The 18,166-nt window shown below is 61.4% G+C and overlaps 2 protein-coding genes across 13 annotated transcripts in view; one reads left to right on the top strand and one right to left on the bottom strand.

The window, feature by feature from the left end:
- Positions 1-11,071, top strand: part of PPFIA4 (PTPRF interacting protein alpha 4) — a 46,694-nt gene extending 35,623 nt beyond the window's left edge. For 6 of the 11 annotated variants that reach the window (XM_038541825.1, XM_038541828.1, XM_038541832.1 and 3 more), the window contains 6 exons: positions 2,021-2,118; positions 2,724-2,899; positions 4,871-4,939; positions 8,065-8,236; positions 8,567-8,672; positions 8,909-11,071. In XM_038541825.1, coding sequence (XP_038397753.1) covers positions 2,021-2,118; positions 2,724-2,899; positions 4,871-4,939; positions 8,065-8,236; positions 8,567-8,625 — 574 coding nt within the window. In that variant the 3' untranslated portion in view covers positions 8,626-8,672; positions 8,909-11,071. Of the gene's footprint in view, positions 1-2,020; positions 2,119-2,263; positions 2,433-2,723; positions 2,900-3,657; positions 4,940-8,064; positions 8,237-8,566; positions 8,673-8,908 lie in introns of those variants that run through there. The other 5 variants (XM_038541830.1, XM_038541827.1, XR_005361771.1 and 2 more) reach the window with 4 other exon arrangements.
- A 4,205-nt stretch (positions 11,072-15,276) lies between these two features.
- Positions 15,277-17,648, bottom strand: MYOG (myogenin). Of its 2 annotated transcripts, none has more exons than XM_038541749.1 (3): positions 17,115-17,648; positions 16,482-16,563; positions 15,277-16,097 (listed from the first exon to the last, which is right to left on the bottom strand). In XM_038541749.1, exons 1-3 carry the CDS (start codon positions 17,583-17,585, stop codon positions 15,976-15,978), a joined length of 675 nt encoding a protein of 224 aa, XP_038397677.1. In that variant the 5' UTR covers positions 17,586-17,648; the 3' UTR covers positions 15,277-15,975. The 2 variants fall into 2 exon arrangements, with proteins under 2 accessions (XP_038397677.1, XP_038397678.1); XM_038541750.1 differs by having other exon boundaries at positions 17,232-17,648.
- Positions 17,649-18,166: the final 518 nt, after the last annotated feature.

The raw sequence follows: 18,166 nt of genomic DNA, 5'->3' as shown, positions 1-18,166 counted from the left end.
CAGGTGCTGGGCTCCCTGTCACTGAGGTGCTGGGCACAGGCGTTTACACTCCTCAGTAGGACGCGACCCAGGTGAGGCCCGAATGAGACTGGAGCTTGGACTGCTGGCCTGTGCGGCCCCTTCGACCTACAGATTCTGGGGTTCTTGGCCTGGCGCAGTTGTTATTTATTGAGCGCTTACTCTATCCGGTACTGTTTAGGTTCTTTTAGTACTTTCTGTGAACCAGCTCATTTCATGCAGTAAACATTCACAGCATTTACTATGTGCCAGGCACCCTCCCCGGGGTTTGAGATTTATCAGTGAACAAAACAAAGTTGCCCTCATGGAGTTTCCACTCTAACTGGGATTGATCAATTGATCGATTGATCCATCCATCCATCTGTTGATCCATCCATCCATCATCCATCCATCCATCCATTATCCATCCATCCATCCATCCTTCCATCTATCCATCCATCCATCCGTCCTTCCATCTATCCATTCATCTATCCATCCATCCATCCATCCATTCATCCATCCATTCATCCATCCATTCATCTATCCATCCATATATCCGTCCTTCCATCTATCCATCCATCCATCCATCCTTCCATCTGTCCATTCATCTATCCATCCATCCATCCATCCATCCATTCATCTACCCTTCCATCTATCCGTCTTTCCATCTATCCATTCATCCATCCTTCCATCTATCCATTCATCTATCCATCCATCCATCCATCCGTCCTTCCATCTATCCATCCATATATCCATCCATCTATCCATTCATCTATCATCCATCCATCCATCCATCTATCCATCCATCCTTCCATCTATCCATTCATCTATCAATCCATCGATCTATCCATCTACCCATTTATCCATCCATTGATCCATCCATCCGTTCATCCATCCATCCATTCATTCATCCATCCATCCATCCATCTATTGATCTATCCATCCATCCTTCCATCCACCCATCCATCCATCGATCTATCCATCTACCCATTTATCCATCCATCTATTGATCCATCCATCCGTTCATCCATCCATCCATTCGTTCATCCATCCATCTGTCCATCCATCCATCCATCCATCCATCCATTGATCTATCCATCCATCCTTCCATCCACCCATCCATCCATCCATCCGTTCATCCATCCATCTATTGATCCATCCATGCATCCATGCATCCATCCATCCATCCATTGATCTATCCATCCATCCTTCCATCCACCCATCCATCTGTTCATCCATCCATCCGTTCATCCATCCATCTATTGATCCATCCATCCATCCATTCATCCATCTATCTATTGATCTATCCATCCATCCATCCACCCACCCATCCATCTATCGTGTGTGTATATATATATTAATAGATATATTAATGTATCTATTAATATATTAATAGATAAAAAGTGCCAGGGGAAAAAATGAGACCAAGGTAAAGGGGATGAGCCATATGGGCTGCGGTGATGAGGGTGACATTGCAGCTTTAAATCAGGTGGACAAGGTGACCAATGAATTGAGAAGATGACATTTAAGGAGAGACATAAAGGAGACAGGGGTGAGTCATGCAACGGATTGGGGAAGGAGTGCTGCAGGCAGACAGGAGTCAGTGTACAAAGGCAAATCATGTAGCCTACATAGGTCATTGTGAGGACTCTGAGTGAAATGGGGAATCAAAGAAATATCTGTGGGGCTCTTTCTGTAGCATCATATCGTTATGAGTCAGATACCTGTAGCATCATTCTAGTGCCTAAAGAGTGGGGGGGATGTTGCTTCATTCAGAGAACTGTCCTTCCAACAATCAGACCCATACCCGGCCTAGAGGGAGGACATGGGGTGGGCAGTGGAGGGGAAGGAGCCTTGGACCAAATCCCATGCATGCCCCTGGAGGAGGAGGCGCAGGGGTGGGCTGGGGTGCAGCGTGTGCCGGGAGACATGGGCCTGGACATGTTGTGGCTGGCGCTGGACGTGGGGCAGAGGACAGGGACGTGGCCCCACTGAGGCTCTGCTCAGGGCTGTGTGCCTGCAGGACCAGTCTTCAGTACGGCATCATGTGTCTGAAGAGGCTCAATTACGACCGGAAGGAGCTAGAGAGACGACGGGAGGAAAGCCAGCATGAGATCAAGGGTAAGCTTGTCCAGCCCAGCATGGGGGCAGCCTTGGGGGGCAGGCCCCTGCCTCACCGTCCCCTGCCCCGCGTGAGTGGCGGGCGGGGGAGGCATTCCGTGTCTCAGGGAAGCTCCAGACCTAGGGACATGGTCTGTGCCCGAAGGGTGTTGCCATCTGGTGGAGAAGAAACAGTTCCTGCCCAGTCAGCTGCACCCCCCACCCCGCCCGCCAGTGGCCACCGGCTGGACCAGCACAGTGAACCCCCAGGCCGGTCCTGTAGACGGGTGTGGGAAGGTGGTCGTGCGGCTTGGTGATGTGGGCGGCACTGAGCAGTAAGGAGACAAGTCTGAGAAGACTCTTTGGAGGTGGAGAAAGAAGGGGATGGTGCCAGCCTAGGGGCAGGAGGCGGCCCCCGCAGGGGCTCCGGGGGAAGCCGAGAGCCACCTGGCCTGGAGTCTGGCAGGGGTGGAGGGTGCTGGGGCTGCTTCTTCAGGAGCCCGGGTGCCGGGGAGGAGGGAGAGGACACGGGAAGCGGGTGGACTGGAGCACTGGGCGCGGGGAGCCCCGCTTCTGCAGGCCGAACCTGTTGCTTCTTCCTGCCCCTTGCTTGCCGTGCCCTGCAGACGTGCTCGTCTGGACCAACGACCAGGTGGTGCACTGGGTGCAGTCCATTGGGCTCCGGGATTACGCAGGAAACCTGCAGGAGAGCGGCGTGCACGGAGCCCTGCTGGCCCTGGACGAGAACTTCGACCACAACACGCTGGCCCTGGTCCTGCAGATCCCCACGCAGAACACCCAGGTGGGCAGCCCTGTCCCGTCCCCCCGCCCCACTCTCCCGCCCTCTCCCCCTCCCGCTCACACACACAGGCTAGGGATTTGTTGGGGGGACTGTGCTAGAGCCTGTGTCGGGGGGACACGATGTCCTCGAACCCCCAAGCCGCCTAGGAAGCAAGTGTCCTTCACACGTGACGGGCAGGCACCCAGACCACGCTGCCGTGGGCACCCTCACCCTCTACAAGCCCCACCTTCACCTTTGACCGCTGCGGCGACCTTTCCTTGCTCTGCTTTTCTGACCTGACTGCTCTTAGAGGAGGACTAGCCCTGGGGCCCGAGGGGACCCGAGAGCCCGCCGTCTCCTCTGTCCCCGCCTGAAGGACAGGCCTCTGGGCCCCGCGGGTGGAGAGAGCTCACTGCACCAGATGCCACAGCCCAGAGCCTCCCCGGGCCAGGGCTTTGTGTCCCTGCCACAGCTGAGAAGACGAGATGTCTCCTTGAATCCCATTTCATAATCACTGCGGAGCTGTCGTCCAGGACTACCTGAGCTCCCTTGGGCTAATTTACACATTTGGCCTCTTGAACTTCCTGTGGGTGGCGGACGCTGGAAGTGCTACCTGTTGCCCGGAGCCCCTCCTGTCGTGCTGGCTCCCGCCGTCCAGGCCTCCTCCACACTGATTGGGGTTGACCCGGCCTCACCTCTTGTCATTTCACCGCCTCTGATTGTGTTGCGCGGAGCCCAGGCCTTTGGGGCTCCAGACGGAGTGGTCCTAATTCTTTTAGGCTTTCCTCATATAGACGCGCCTCCTGCCCTGATCGGTTTAGCCGCCCTCGTCTGGACTGTTTGCAGCTGTCAGGTCTCTTGAAATTCAGCCGCTAGAGCCACAAAAGCTATTCCGAGAGCAGATGTGTCTCGGCCTGCGTGAGGGTAGGCTGTGTCGGCCCATAACCTGGGGGCGTGCTGGTACTTTGGGGGTGCGGGGCGGCACACGGGCCCGGTGGGCCCCCCGCTGACCTGCAGAGTGAACATGGATCCTCAATTCCCTAAGCAAAGCTGAGATCCCCCAGTTCCCCCGCACGTGCTCGCCCGCCCCACAGCTTTGGGGGACGGTCACCGGAGGAGCAGTGTCATCTGGATGCCTGGAAGTGGACGATGCTCCTCCTCTTGCATCACTCATGAGAATCACCTTCTCGATGCTGACAGTTCCTGCGAGGCTCCGTGGTTAACGTTTTCCACCCAGAAATGGGCTTGTTCTTCTCCAGCGTCGGTCTCCTGTCCACACGTGTCCGCGCCTCTGCAGAGCAGCAGGAGGCCCCTCCGGCGCTTGCGAACCTTCCGGTTTTCCTGCCTGGTCCATTTAGCGCAGCTGTTAGGGGCGGCGGGAGCCGACCCGGTGTGGAATTCTTCACCAACTGTGGTTGAGAGTATCTGGTGGCCGTTTACAAAACTTTGTTGTTTCTGACGTTTCCCAAATCTCCTGCTGACTTAGGCTCCTGGAAGGTTTGGTCAAGGCCTATAGGCACGAGTCCGCCCAGGAGCCACAGGCCGTAGGACTGCGCCATCCTCCTGATTTAAATTTGTGATGTGGAGCCTTATGAAATAGGTTTCTTTCATCTAAATACACTAAGTCCTTATTTTCCATGGTCTCCATGCTCACTTACCCTCCAGAAGGGTAGTGACGCATGATTTTTCCCATATACACAGAATGTAGGGTTTTCCCCCCGTAAGTGACCTGTGCAAACGTATTCTGTGGTCTGACTTTGTGCAAAGTTACAGTTTTCTAATGGGCCCCACAGGAAAGAGTCCTAAGGCTGACAGGTCCACTTCTAAGAGGACACTGAGGTTTGCCTGAAGGAGCAGCGTTGGGGCTTGCGGGTTAAATGCACCGAAAGCTCCATCTCTGCCCTTGGGCCTCGAGGAAACAGGAGCAGCCTGGCAGAGAGGTCACTAACTCTACCCCTCTCATCTCTCCGTCTCTGCATCCATGGACTCCAGGCACGCCAGGTGATGGAACGAGAGTTCAACAACCTGTTGGCCTTGGGCACAGACCGGAAGCTGGATGATGTGAGTCCTTGGCTGTGAATTAGGGGCCCTTGGGGTTTGGGCATTGGTGGTTCGTTGGGTTGAAATTCCTGAGCTGTGCTTTCCTTGGGCCAAAGATCGGTGGCCGAAGGGAGGAAGCTGGGGGGAATTGGGATGATGGTGGGGAGGCGCAGGGGCAGGCCTGGCAATAGGCCTAGGGACGTCTCATGAAACTGCTCGCACAAAAACCAAAGGCTCCTGTGGGTCACGCGTCTGGCGTCTTCCAACTCTGTGCCCCGCCGCCCTCCTAGGCACGCAGGGTCACGGGTGCCCCACAGAGGCCACCGCTTTGAGATCACGCCTTTTTCTTAATTTCCGACCCCATGTCTCAGTGCTCTTGGCACTGCACAGCTCCAGCCTGCTTATCAGGATGCCCATGCTGTGGGAGCGTGCTGGCTCACGGGGTGGCATCTGGCCGAGGCCCTGCAGTGACCGGCCTGCCTGCTCGCACCGGGGCACGTGGCTCAGATGCATGAGCAGCGCGCGGCTTCCTCCCTGGTTCTACTCTTGAGTTAGCTTCAAGCCACGTTAAGGTTCTCCTCTCCTGACCCCCTGGTCAACGAAAAACCGGCCTTTCCCCCTGGGTTTCGGGGGCCTTTCCCTGAGTTTAGGCTGCTCTGTGTCCAGGAGGACCCGGGAGGCCCTGGGCCTGTCGCCCGAGGATGCAGCCCTTTCCTCGGCCCTCCTCCCTCTGCTCCCTCCCTCCGCTCCCTTCTCACTTTCCCATCACCAGCCTCGTCTACCTTTGCGTATCAGGTCAGCGCTGGCCGCCTGGGCTCCAAACAAGTCAAAAAAGAGCCCAGATTATTTATTTTTAGCATCTCCAGCTTCAATCAGGTCTGTTTCTTCTGATCTCCGTGGTCTATGTAGCTTCCCTTTCTGCACACCCTGCCCCGCCCAGCGCCGCTGTTTGGACTTTGGGGCCTGCTTGGGGGACACCGTCAGTGCTACCGACCTGTTAGTCTTTCTTAGCCAGGCTTAACAGGGCTAACGTGCCCCTCCGTGCACCGGCCGTTCTGCTTCAGCAGACCAGACACACGCGGGAACACACAGAATTCGTGGAGGGGTGTTTTCTTCAGAGGTACCTTGAAATTTAGACTGTGATCTTCACACACACATGCGATATACGTGCGTGCATGAGCGTGGCCGTACCGGCTGCCCCCGCTCTCAGAGGTCTGGATTTCCCCAGGGCCCCTGCCATGTGGACCCTCCTCTCACTCGCCCCCACACCTAGGAGCTTGGTTTTCTTGATGCTGCTTAGAAAAATGACTCCCATGGATCTTAGCGTGGTGCTTTCTAATTAGAAATCTACGTATCTCTTCAATCCTTACAAAAATATTCTTCGAAGGCCCTCTCAGGGCCAGGCATTGGCCCAGGCATGGGGTAGAGTGGTGGCCGACGTCCCTTTACACATCACGTGGACCAGGTCATGATCCCACCTGACGGGCTGATGAGGGACTAAGCCCACAGGGGACTTGCATGTACCACAGGCTGATGTGCGGCAGAGCAGGGACGGAACAGAACCGCCTCTGGTTCCTGTTCTCTCCTCGACACCCTGCTGTCCCCTCGGAGTGCACAGGGCTAGCCAGCCTCTCAGGCTTTGGACCCTGGGGTGGGGTTACTGAGGTGATGATGTCATCGATGATGTCATCTTGGCAGCACAGCGGACTTCCGGGATACAGCGAGGTGCGGGCTGCAGAGGACTGGTTCTTGCAGGAAGCTCACAGTGGAAAGGCCAGGTTCTGGGAACGAGGTGAGGTTTGGTGATGGTGGGCACAGTGCGGGTCAGAGCTCCGGGGAGATGCTTCCTGTCTGGCCGTCTAGCACAGCATCAGCAACTGTGAGCTGACTCCAGCTGCCTCCTCTTTCAGTCCTGGTTCTCAGTTTCCCCTCTCCGGCTTCAAGGCCCCGAAGGCTTGCACAGTAGGACTTGAGGGAGAAGAGGAGGGGAACAGAATGAACGTGTGGTAGGGGACAAGTGATAGGGTCGGCTGAAGGTGGAAATGGGGGGGAGCAGGGAGGGAGAGAGGAAGGGACAACAGTCTGGTTTGGGTTGAGGGCAGGATCCTGGAGCAAAAGAAACGAGGAAAGTTCCTGATGAACTCATGGATGGGAAGCCTGCGGGGGAAACCAGCTGACATCCATTCCTTCAACGGCCATTTATTGAGCCCTACAGTGTCCTTAAGCACTACCTTGGGGGCTGGGGATATGTCGGTCGGAACAAAAAAGATCCTGGTCTCGGTCCTGTGGAGCACAGAATTTGAAAGTCAGCGGGAGAGTTGAGGGAGTGGGGTGGAGGGACGTGGAGAGAAAGCTCAGGGAAATAACCTAAGCACAGGAAAACACGACGCTACGGTGCGGTGCGTGCCGTACCTGGTGCCAGGAGTCATAGGGGCCTTTGGCCTTGGGACTGGGCCGGGCTGCGGGGCCCTTGCGCCTCTGGCAGCTCTCTGCCTGCGCCGGTTCTGAGAACACGGGTGGGTCTCCATTGGGGTCGGGGCATGGGGAGATGAGGCACGGCTGCCAAGCAGGGTGGGAGTGGGCTCTGCAGGGCGGGAGGGAGCCGTGCAGAGGGTGGGGAGGTGGCCGTGCAAAAGGGGGGGGAAGGGGCTGTGCATAGGGCTCTGCAGGGTGGGGAGGGGGCCATGCACAGGGCTCTGCAGGGCGGGAGGGGGCCGTGCACAGGGCCATCCCGCAGGCCAGGGCTCTGGGTGCCCTTTGGCAGATGGTTCAGAGGCGCTGGCAGGCGGCAGAGGGCTGCACACCTCTTCTCCCTCTGGACGAGCCTGGTCCCACGGCCTCGCACCTGACCCCTCACAGGTGCTCTCACCTGGTCCTCTGAGGCCGGGCAGCCCGGGAAGGGGCGGGGGAAGCGGTAGAGAAAAGCCACTTCATGGGGAGGCTCAGAGCGGCCCCTTAACTCACCCGAGCTGGCTGGTCAGACAGCGGTGGGCGCCCGGGGCCTGGGCCTGGGGTCGCGGGGCAGCAGGGCAGCTGCAGTGGGGGGGGGGCATCCCCGGGCGGCGGGGACCCCCACCTGGGCCACGACTTCATCCTACAGACCCTGCAGGGGCGTGGGCGGGGACTGAGCCCCCGTGTCCCGATAGGGCGACGACAAGGTGTTCCGCCGAGCACCGTCCTGGAGGAAGCGCTTCAGGCCGCGAGAGCCGCATGGCCTGCTCGGCGCCTCGGCAGAGACGCTCCCCGCCGCTTTCCGCGTGGCCACCCTGGGGCCCCTGCAGCCCCCCGCCGCGCCGCCTCCCAAGGTCACGCCCGAGGGTGAGTGATGGGCCTTGGGGCCTGCGGGCGCCACTGCACTAACGCTGCCCCCGGGCCGGCGGGTGGGCCCCACCCGACCCTGACCCCCCACCCCGGCCCCCACCCCGACTGCAACCCCACCCCGGACCCTGACCCCACCCTGAACCCCACCCCGACCCCACCCCGGACCCCAACCCGACCCCCATCCTGAACCCCACCACGCCCCCGACCCCCACCTGACCCTGACCCGACACCCACCCCAACCTTGACCCCTACCCCGACCTCAACCCCACCCCGGACCCCACCCCGACCCCGAGTGCGCCCACTAACCGCCGCTCTGTGTTCTCCCAGCCGGGACGGTGGGGGCGCCAAGGCTGGAGGCCTCCACGGTCCGGACCTACTCCTGCTGACCCCCCCCTCCCGCCCCAGCCCCCGCGGGGTGTGCCCGAGGCATGGGGTAAGTGGGCAGCCCGGGCCACACGCCGCCGCCCCCTTCCCCGCCGGCCCCTGCTCGCTGCTGCTTCCCCCGCAATCTCCCCACCACGTGCAGCCTGCCCCCCTCACGTCCCCACTCGCTGTCGCCGCCCCCGCCTGGCACCTGCTTGCAAGCTGGGCACGTGCACCTGCGCCTGGGAGGAGGCTCCGCTCACCACGCAATGCCTCTCTCTCTATCTCTCTCTCTCTTTCTCTCAGCTCGCTCCCACTATCTCTACGGTCACATGCTCTCCGCCTTCCGGGACTAGCCATGGTCTCGGCCTGTCCCCGCTGGGGTCCCCAGGCCCAGCTGGCCCGGCCCTCCCACCGTTCCAGCCCTGCCGCGGCCCCCAGTCTCCGTGACTCCAGCGGCCCTGGATCTCAGAACACCCTGGACCCCCTTGGCCTCCCACCCCGAGTCCCCCCGTGGGCCCTCCGTAAGTCTCTCGTGGCCGTGGCTGGTGTCCGTGGCTGGCGTCCGGCTCGTCCCTGCTGGGGATTTCTGCAAAAGGCGCAGGACGCAGCGGCCTGGGGCGGGCGTGACCTCACCCTCCCTCTGGGCCTAGGCTGGCCTGAACTGCGACCCCACCGGAGACCGGGACCTGTGGCAGGCCCGGGGACGGCCCTCCAGGCGCTGCCTTGCTCAGGCTCTGGGGCCTTCGGGTCCCAGGCACGTCACAGCTGCGGGACCCCCGGTTCTGGCGCTCCCGGCCTTCCCCGTCTGTCCACAGGACAGCTCCTGGCTCCAGGACCTCCCTGGGGCCCGGCTGGGAGGGGCTGCGGAAGGACGGTGAGGCTGGGGCAGGAAGGCTAAGCGGGGACTCCAGGCGCATGCCCAGGATCCATCCCCAACGTGACCTGGGGACGAACCGGAGAGAAATGGGGCCCTGAGTTCTGAGCCAGGGTTAAGGATGGGAAACCCGTGAGGCCTGCCGCCCAGTGAGAGGTGCCGCCCGCCCGCTGGAGGGCGAGCCGGTGGCCTGTGTCCGCCTCAGGCCCAGATGCCAGGGGACCGGCAGGTGGAGCTGCCGCTTGGGGTGGGGCTGGGGCTTGGGCTTGCGTGGGGGCTTGGCTCTGGGGCAAGAGAGCTACCCCACAGAGCCTACTTTGCTCCCAGTTCCCGCCCCTACTGTCCGCCCCTTTAGTAACCCAGACCCTAAAAATCTACGTTGACCTTGAACCAGGCCTGGGAGAGGTGGCCTGAGGCTCTGTTCCCCTGGTCTCTCGGGAGGAGGCCAGGCGTCCCATTCAGCGAGCCCTAGCCCAGGTCCAGGAAGCCCAGTTGCTCCAGGCCGTCGCTCTCCCACCTGGCCCTAAATCACCCACCCCTCATTCAGGGCTCTTTGGGGGCAGGGACTGCCTCCTCCAGAAATTCCTGAGACCCCCCCCCAACTCCCGTCCTTTTCATCGCTTTCCCCAGCAGCACGGTAGTGTCCAGGGCTGGGGGTCCAGGTCCCAGCGTGCTCGGAACGTCACGCCCAAGAAACCCCTCTTCCTTCCCCACCTCCTCATCTTGCTAGAATGCCTGGAAGTGTTTGGGACCCAGGTTTGGGGGGAGCTGATGGGACCCAGGGCTTCATCCGAGCGAGAGGAGAGGAAAGGGGCTGGAGCGTGCTTCCTGGGGAGGTGCCAGGGCCGCGCCGTCTTCCAGGCGGCCGAGCAGCTGGTGTGCAACCCGATCGACTTGGGTTCGAGCAGGGGCTTGGCTAGCAGGTGGGAGGGTGGGCCAGAGCCCCCTGGCCAGAGGCGTGCAGAGCCGGGGCAGTGCCAGGGCGCAGAGCCCCCTGCTCCTTCTCAGTAGAGGAGGGGTGGCCCCGGGGTGGGGCAGAGCGGGCTACCCTCCCCGTCCTCGCCCTCCCTGCCCCTCAGGCTGTTGCAAGTGCAGCTGCTCATTCTCGAGCAGAGAACGTGGTGGATGGAGAGAGAAGGCCCCTCCCTGGGTGGTGGATGTGAGGCTCCTGAGACTGTGGGGGTGGGGGCCACAGGGACGCCTAGCTGCAGCAGGGACACTTGATGGGCCGAGTGGGAGATCCAGTCCCAGCTTCTCTGGCACGCTTGGCCTTGGCCCCGGCCCCATCATGGTCGGCCACGTGCCTGGGTCCTTTCAGGGCGCCTTGGGAGGGGCCGCAGGGCGGTGGCGGTCGGGAGAACCCATGTGTGCTGCGATGGGAGGCTGCAGCTTGGTGTGCCCCTCACCCCACAGTCCACGTAGTTTTTACTTGGAGACTCGCCAGTGACCCGAACCCCCATCGCCAGCCCCGTGTCATGCTGGTCCCCTTCTCAGTACTGTACTGGCTCCGCGCGCCAGGGCTGGGGTGTGGGGTGTGAGTGTGAGCGTGGCTGTGTACGTACCAATAAACAACCTGGTTTTAAAACAACCTACACACGGCTCTGGGCCTTTTTTTCTTTCTTTCTTTCTTTTTTTTTTTTTTAACTTTAGAGTCCAGCCTCTTCCACGGTGGGAAGGGCTGCTCTCCTCTGGGAAGCAAACACCCGGGTTTAGGGTTCAGAAGGAGCACAGCAGCCGGTTTACTTACAGGACCAGGGGATGGAGGAGGATTGGTGTTCGGGTTGCTTGTGCCAAGGGAGTCAAGGAAAAGGAGGAGGAGCCCCGGAGCCGGGCTTCCTGTATTCCCTTCTTCCTTTCTGGGGCCTGGCCCAGCTCCGCCCTCCCCATGGCCTCCCCGAGGCTCCCTGGGCATCGGCTCAGATGGCCCCTCGCTCTCACTGTAGCAGCCCCGGCGCCCGCGAACACAGGCCCTCCTCCCCCGAGACTTGGCCCCGGTGCCCCTCGCCCGTCTCAGTCCCCTGGGCTCAATGAGGTGGCTAGTCCCATCCCCAGGAGGCAGAAGGGTACCTCTTGCCTTTGCAGCCGCGAACCTTCCAGACCCATCTGGAGCATCACCTGGGAGGCATGCCCAGCCTCCCCGCAGAAGTAGATAAGCGGCGACTGCTCCCTGGGACCTGCACCCTCCCGTGCCAGGTGCCCTTTCTGCTTGTGAGGAAGCCCCTTGGGTCTGTCGTGTTGGTCTCCAGGTCCCTGGGTGGACACACGTGAGTGAGCAAACGAATGAGCCTTATCTCACGAGTGTCACGAGGGTTATTATTTTGTAAAGCAGAAGTCACAAGGAACTACTGGGCACCGGGCACGCTTGAAGCGCTCGACGCGTCGGCTTGGGCAACACTCGCGGCCCTTGACGTGTTCTCCCCTTAGCTTGCGGGACGCGAGTCGTGAGGCCAAGTGTACACGGCTGGTTGGAGACATGCAGGTTCCAGAGCCAGGTCTTCGGCTGCGACTGCGAGGCTTGTCCTCCCTGACGCCAGGACTGCCTGCGGGGGCGGCTGCTCCTCTCCCGAGTGAGCGCGAGCCCCCAGCTGCCCCCCCGGACCCACACTCCCGTGGTACTTGGCTCCTGTGATCCTCGGACTCGGTTTCCTCTGCTCACTTAAACCGCGGCCTCCTGGAGGGCAGCTTAACAAACCGTATCCTTTCCAAGGCGACCAGTGCCCCCAACACTGGAGGTACAGGATGTGGGGTCCACAGCTCTGGTGCTGGCGGCGGCCACACAGGCACCTGCGAGCCTGGAAGGGCACCGAGCGGGAAGGTGCAGCCTAGTGCCTCCGAGCCTCTGGGGGGCTCCCACCCGCCCGGTGACCAAAGGTGGAAGTGACCAGGCTCGGTGATGAGCTACAAGACGGGATCCGGAAGGATCCAGAAAAACTTTTTTTTGGGATTGAAAACCGTTTCCCAGTGTTGCCATCCACTGGGATGGGGAATGGGGAAGGGATAAGCTTATGTACAAATGGGAGTCGCTGAACTTTAGGGGAGACCCCCAACATCATGCTCCATCCACATTTGTAGGAAAGACAGATCCTAGGTTTCTCTCCTAGATCGCTTCCCTTTGCCTCCCTTAGGGATGTTCTGAGCAGAACGAGAGGCAAAGGGTCTTGTCTGGCCGTTGTCTGAGGCTGAGGGGTGAGGCCCGGCCAGACGTGCCATGGGGCGGAGACCTGGGGTTCCCACCCGGGCCTGGACTGTGAGTCCTCAGCCGAGACCCCAGCTGACCCCAGAGCCTTCGGTCCTTCAGGGGCTCCGGTGCCTCAGCTTGAGCCTGGAGCCCAGCAGCTGGACATCGGGCAAGTCCAAGGGATGGGACGTTGGTGATGGGGTCTCATCCCTGCACAGATACCCGATTTGAGGGGGGGCCTCTCCTCGCCCTCCATTGTCCCCTCACCGCCCCATCGGTGGTCCAGCTACCGCTGCACTAGCCGCACTGAAAAGATTTTCCCGTTTGTCCAATAGATGAGCTTAGAAGTCAGGAGACAGGACATGAGAGACCCCTAACTCTGGGAATCGAACTAGGGGGGGTGGAAGGGGAGGTGGGCGGGGGGTGGAAGGGGAGGTGGGCGGGGGTGGGGTGGAGGTGACTGGGTGACGGGCACTGACGGGAGGCACTTGATGGGATGAGCACTGGGTGTTATGCGATATGTTGGCAAATTGAACACCGATAAAAAATAATTTATAAAAAAAAAAAAAAAACAAGCAACGAATAGAAGCCGAAGAAAAAAATGGCCTGGGAGGTGCGCTGCCGTCACTCGGGACGAGCGTCCTGTTCACGCGCGACACTGGACTTCCTCGCTTTTCGTTCTAGCGGATTCCCTGAAGTCCCGCACCAGGTAACACCGGGTTAACCTGGCTCGATTTAATCGCCGGCGCTTCCCTTGGAGACCGGATTGAAGCTAATTTCCCTGAAGAACAACTGCTCATTATTCATTAATTGGAGTCTTAGTACCTGTAATTTAATTGTGAAGCCTAAAGCGTTCATTTTAGGAAAGGCCCAGGGCGTTGGTGACAATTTATTCTGTGCAAACAATGAATGAGGGTAGGCTTCCGTGTGGCCAATTTGCCGGTCACACCTGTGAGGTGCCAGCAACTTGTCGCTCTGGTGGGCGGCTTACAGACTTTTTAAAAAATTAATTAATTAATTAATTTATTTATTTATTTATTTATTTATTTATCTATTTATTTTGCCGCTTACAGACTTAAAGGCCAAAGGAGAAATAAGAAGAAATGGGTAGACAGTCGCCTCCCTCCCCCGCCAATGGTCGGGGACCGTGGACCTGAGGGCCACGCTGAGGACGGCCCGCGCTTACCGAGGAGGAGTATGAGCCCTCGTTTCCACTTGACGCAACAAGAACCATCAACGGGAGAAGCAGGCCCAGGCTCCCGAGCCTATCAGCTGCGTGGTGGAGAGGACACGCGGGTCCTGGGCTCCCCCGAGCCCTCCGGTGAGAACCAGGGCACGGCAGGTGGAGGGATCGTATCCCCCCAGGAGCTGGGCAGATGCCAGGGCAGCGGAGGGGAGCTTGAGGGGAGCCGGGCCCGTGGCACATGCAGTGTTGGCAGCAGCCATTGGGGGGTGAATGTGATCTGCACCAGCTCGCGGCTCTGCTCGGCTCCGAGGGCAGCGAGCCAGGGTGCTCCATCGTGCACAGGACGCGGGTGTCCTCCTGTCCTTCCAAGAAGACGGGGGACTGTAAACCCAATGACACAAGCTCAAGGAGAAGCTCCCACCATGGGGCAGATGGACGCACAGGGCCCGGCTGGTTGATGGACGCACAGAGGCCCGGGTTCGGGGGCCCGGCGGGAGGTAAAACTGGCTCCCGTCCACCATCGGGGGCCCCGAAGAATTGAGTGGGGGCCGGACCGTGTCACGCTCTGGATCCCCAGACTCCTTAATGATTCTCAAACTTATAATTTGCAATAAATCAGACAAATTCAGCCTAAAGCAGTTGGAGTTAGTAAGACTTTCATAGACGTGCGCAGTCCATTCAGCCTCAGCTTGTATTCTCACTCCCCGCCCTCCCCCACCTCCTCCCTTCGGCCAGTCATTGGAAGGAAGCGGCGCATGAACACAAGCCCAGCCTCCCTCCCTTTGACTGTCCTTTGGGGCCCTGCCCCTGCACCCATGACCGCGTCCATCCTCCAGCCGTGGGCAGGGGCCTGGCAGGATGCAGAGAGGAAAGACTGGGTGGCCTGCACGGACGTGACGGCGTCTGACCCCAATCAATCACACCGACCTATTCACCTCCCCCCTGCAGGGCTCCTGGACCCTCAGGCCAGAGGAGAGGCAGGGGTGAGGGACGGGAGACCCACAAATTCCCATCCATCACTCTGCAAGCTGGCTGTGGGATGAGAGCTGGGCACAGGGCATGCCCATGGGTGGAAGGGAACGGGTCCTGGGGTTTAAGGTGGAGCTCATATACCCGGTGCACGGTCTACGGTCTAGTGTCCACGAACCAGGGGGGCCCCCAGTGCCGGCCGGGCCCTTCTCCAGGTCTCGAGGCGTCCATGGGTCTGGCCTTCACCCACCCCGTGGGCCACACCCAGTGGCCTTTGTAAGGAGCCGGGCTCCCAGCAGCTGGTGGGACCAGCAAAGTGCTGCCTCAGCTGCTCTCAGAGCCCCACCAGGTGCAGGCCCTGGGAGTTCCCCACCCTGGGGCTGTGTCTACACCATCGAGGGGAACGGCCGGGCTGGCGGGCACCACCCCCCGACATCAACACAGGACGCTCTCCTAGCACCCAGTCTTTATTCATTTTTTAAAAAAGAAATCCAAATAAGTTAGCAAAAAAAATTACAAAACAATGTCAAAACCACACGATGCTTAGTTAAGAAAGGAAATCACCCAAGACCCCTGCCCCCCTCCCTGCCTGTCCCTGGCAACTCGTACGCAGGAGACCTTGGTCAGATGGCAGCATCGCAAACACAAGACATGAAACCACTGGAAGTTTCCCAGGATTCACTGCAAAGCTTGCCCCACCCCACCCCCCCGGGACCCAGGAGCAGGATCGTCCCCCTCCCTTGTCTCCCAGTGCAGGGCAGGCCCAGCCCAGCCGCTGGCATCGGGAGGGACAAGCGCGGGAGGCGCACAGCTCGTCCTGGTCAGGACCAGCTCGCCTCTCGCAGTCTCTATCGAGGGAGGAGGTGGAGCATCAGGAACAAAGGGGAGCTCCTGAGTCTGGCCCCTGACCTGGGGCACACACGGGGCACACGAGGGGCCCTCTGGTCCCTGCTTATCTCCCTGGAGACAGGCTGCTCCTTGCCCTCAGGAGTCAGCTGGGAGAGCGGCCACCCCTCTGGGGGGACGGTGACTTGGCCTTATATGGATGGGGGGGGGAGACTGGCGCTTGGCAGCCCCGGGCTGGCTCTCTGGCATCAGGACAGCCCGGCTTAGGAAGGCGTCTGCGGCCAGCGGGGGGTAGGGGGGGACGCTCACGGGCGCCCTCAGTTGGGCATGGCTTCATCCGGAAAGGCCGCAGAGACGTCTTCCACCGTGATGCTGTCCACGATGGACGTGAGAGAGTGCAGGTTGTGGGCGTCCGAGGGGTCGGTGGCGAGCAAGTGGTCTGCGGGGAGACGGGAGGGTGTTACCCGGGGGTGACGGGGCCCTCGGAGTGGCATGGGTGCTCCAGGATGGTGGCTGGGTGGGAGCCGGGGCTCCTGCTCCCCAGGCCCTGCCTTTCCCGGGCCTGCAGGGAGGGGGTGCGGGTGTGCGTGTACGTCCGTGTGCCTGCTGAGCACCCAACCCCCCTCCCCCGCCCGTGACCTCCCCGCTGGTGTGAGTGGAGCCGCCTGTGCACCCTGGGGACCGCCGGGCGCGGAGGGGCAGGAGGCCTGGCCTGCTCCCCGGCTCCCCGGCTCCTGGGCCTCGGGAGGCAGCCTCGGCAGGGAGAGGCCTGGGGCGGGAAGTGAGGCAGAGGCCTGGGCTGAGGGGTGCGGGGCTCACTCACCCCCGGGGCTGGGGCCGAACTCCAGGGTGCTGCCCCACTCGGGGCTGCAGGAGGCACTGTGGGAGCTGCAGTCACTGGGCACCTGCAGGACGCGAAGCCCGAGGTCAGAGCGCGGCCACTGCTGGCGTCCCTCCGTCCCTCTGTCGCCGCCGCGGGGTGGGGGGTGGGCCCCAGGGCCTCGTCGGAGACTGTGCCCCCGCTGGCCACACGCCCCCTGCCTCCGGGCCTTTCCTGCCCCCCGTCTCTGGCCGTGGCCCTGTCCTCCCAGGCCACCCAGCCGAAGGGGTCCCTGGTTTTCCGGAGCCTCAGAGGTGAGGGACGCGGCTGCAGCAAGCGGGGCGCTGGGCCACACGCCCCCTTCACCCTCGCCCCCACCCAGGCCGGCTCCGGACTCACCCTCGCCTCCCTCCTGACGCCCGCCCCCCCCCCCGCCTCCAGGTCCCCCCGCCGCCCCCAGCTTGGCCTGAAGGACAAAGGGACACGGGTTAGCTGGGCAGCCCGGCTCTGCCGAGGGGCCCCCGCCGTGTCTAGGCCCCCCCGGCGCCTGCTGCAGCATCGCCCCCCCCCCGGCCCCGCGCGGGCACCGGCCTCCCACCCCCCCGGGGCAGCTGCGAGGGACCAGCAGCCACTCACCCCCGGCTGGGGCCCGCCCCCGCCCCGGTAGCGGAGGTCCCGCTCCTCCTGGTTGAGGGAGCTGAGCAGGGCCTGCAGGCGCTCGATGTACTGGATGGCGCTGCGCAGGATCTCCACCTTGGGCAGCCGCTGGTTGGGGTTGAGCAGGGTGCTCCTCTTCAGGGCCTCGAAGGCCTCGTTCACTTTCTTGAGCCTGCGCTTTTCCCTCAGCGTGGCCGCGCGCCGCCGGTCCACCGACACCGACTTCCTCTTACACACCTTGCACGCCCACGGCAGGCACTGGCCCAGGCAGTGCTCGGGGGTCCCCAACCCCTTGTCTTCGAGGGGCCCCCGGGCCTCGGGGCTCAGGCTGAGCTCAGTCCGCTCGTAGCCCGGCGGCTCGAAGGCCTGCAGGTGGACTGGCAGGTAGCTCTCCCCGTCATAGAAGTGGGGCTCCTGGTAGAAGTAGGGGGACGTCTCATAGAGCTCCATGGGGTCGGAAAGGACCTGCTCCTGCCACCGGCCCCCAAGCTCCTACAGCCCCTCACGCCAACTGCTGGGTGCCATTTAAACCCTCCCCGCTGGCATGGAACCAGAGATAAATATAGCCGATGCCGCAGAAACCTGAGCCCCCCCTAAGCTGTTGCTGCACATCAAGACGTTTACAGTGGATTAGATGTGATTCCCCTGCCCTCTCCCCAGCCCCCGCCCGGCCAGCCCGCCTGCCCCGGCCCGGGCGGCTCCTGTGCACCGGGAGGGAGGCCGTTGCTGTAATTCGATTAGTTTTCATTTCTCTGCGGCCCCCAGGAGGCAGGGGAGGTGGGGGAGGACACACGCTCCCCTCTCATCTGCTCCTTTCAATTACTCGGGGCTGGGCGGCCCGCCTGCCCCGTCCCTGCCAGCCCCAGAGAAGTGGGGTGGGGGCAAGGGGAGGGCACAAGGGGCACGGGGTCGGCTGGAGGGGGCCTGAGGAGTCAGCGGGCACAGCCCTGGCCCAGGCCCCAGCAGTCAGCAGCAGGAGAGGGCTTCAGATTTGGGGCTCGGGGGGCTCGGTGTCCAGGGATTAGAGGGAA

This window comes from Canis lupus, chromosome 7 (genome assembly GCF_011100685.1).
Source record: "Canis lupus familiaris isolate Mischka breed German Shepherd chromosome 7, alternate assembly UU_Cfam_GSD_1.0, whole genome shotgun sequence".
Taxonomy (NCBI): domain Eukaryota; kingdom Metazoa; phylum Chordata; class Mammalia; order Carnivora; family Canidae; genus Canis; species Canis lupus.
Note: the sequence above shows the minus strand (reverse complement) of the source record. Positions and strands in the feature narration are given on the sequence as shown.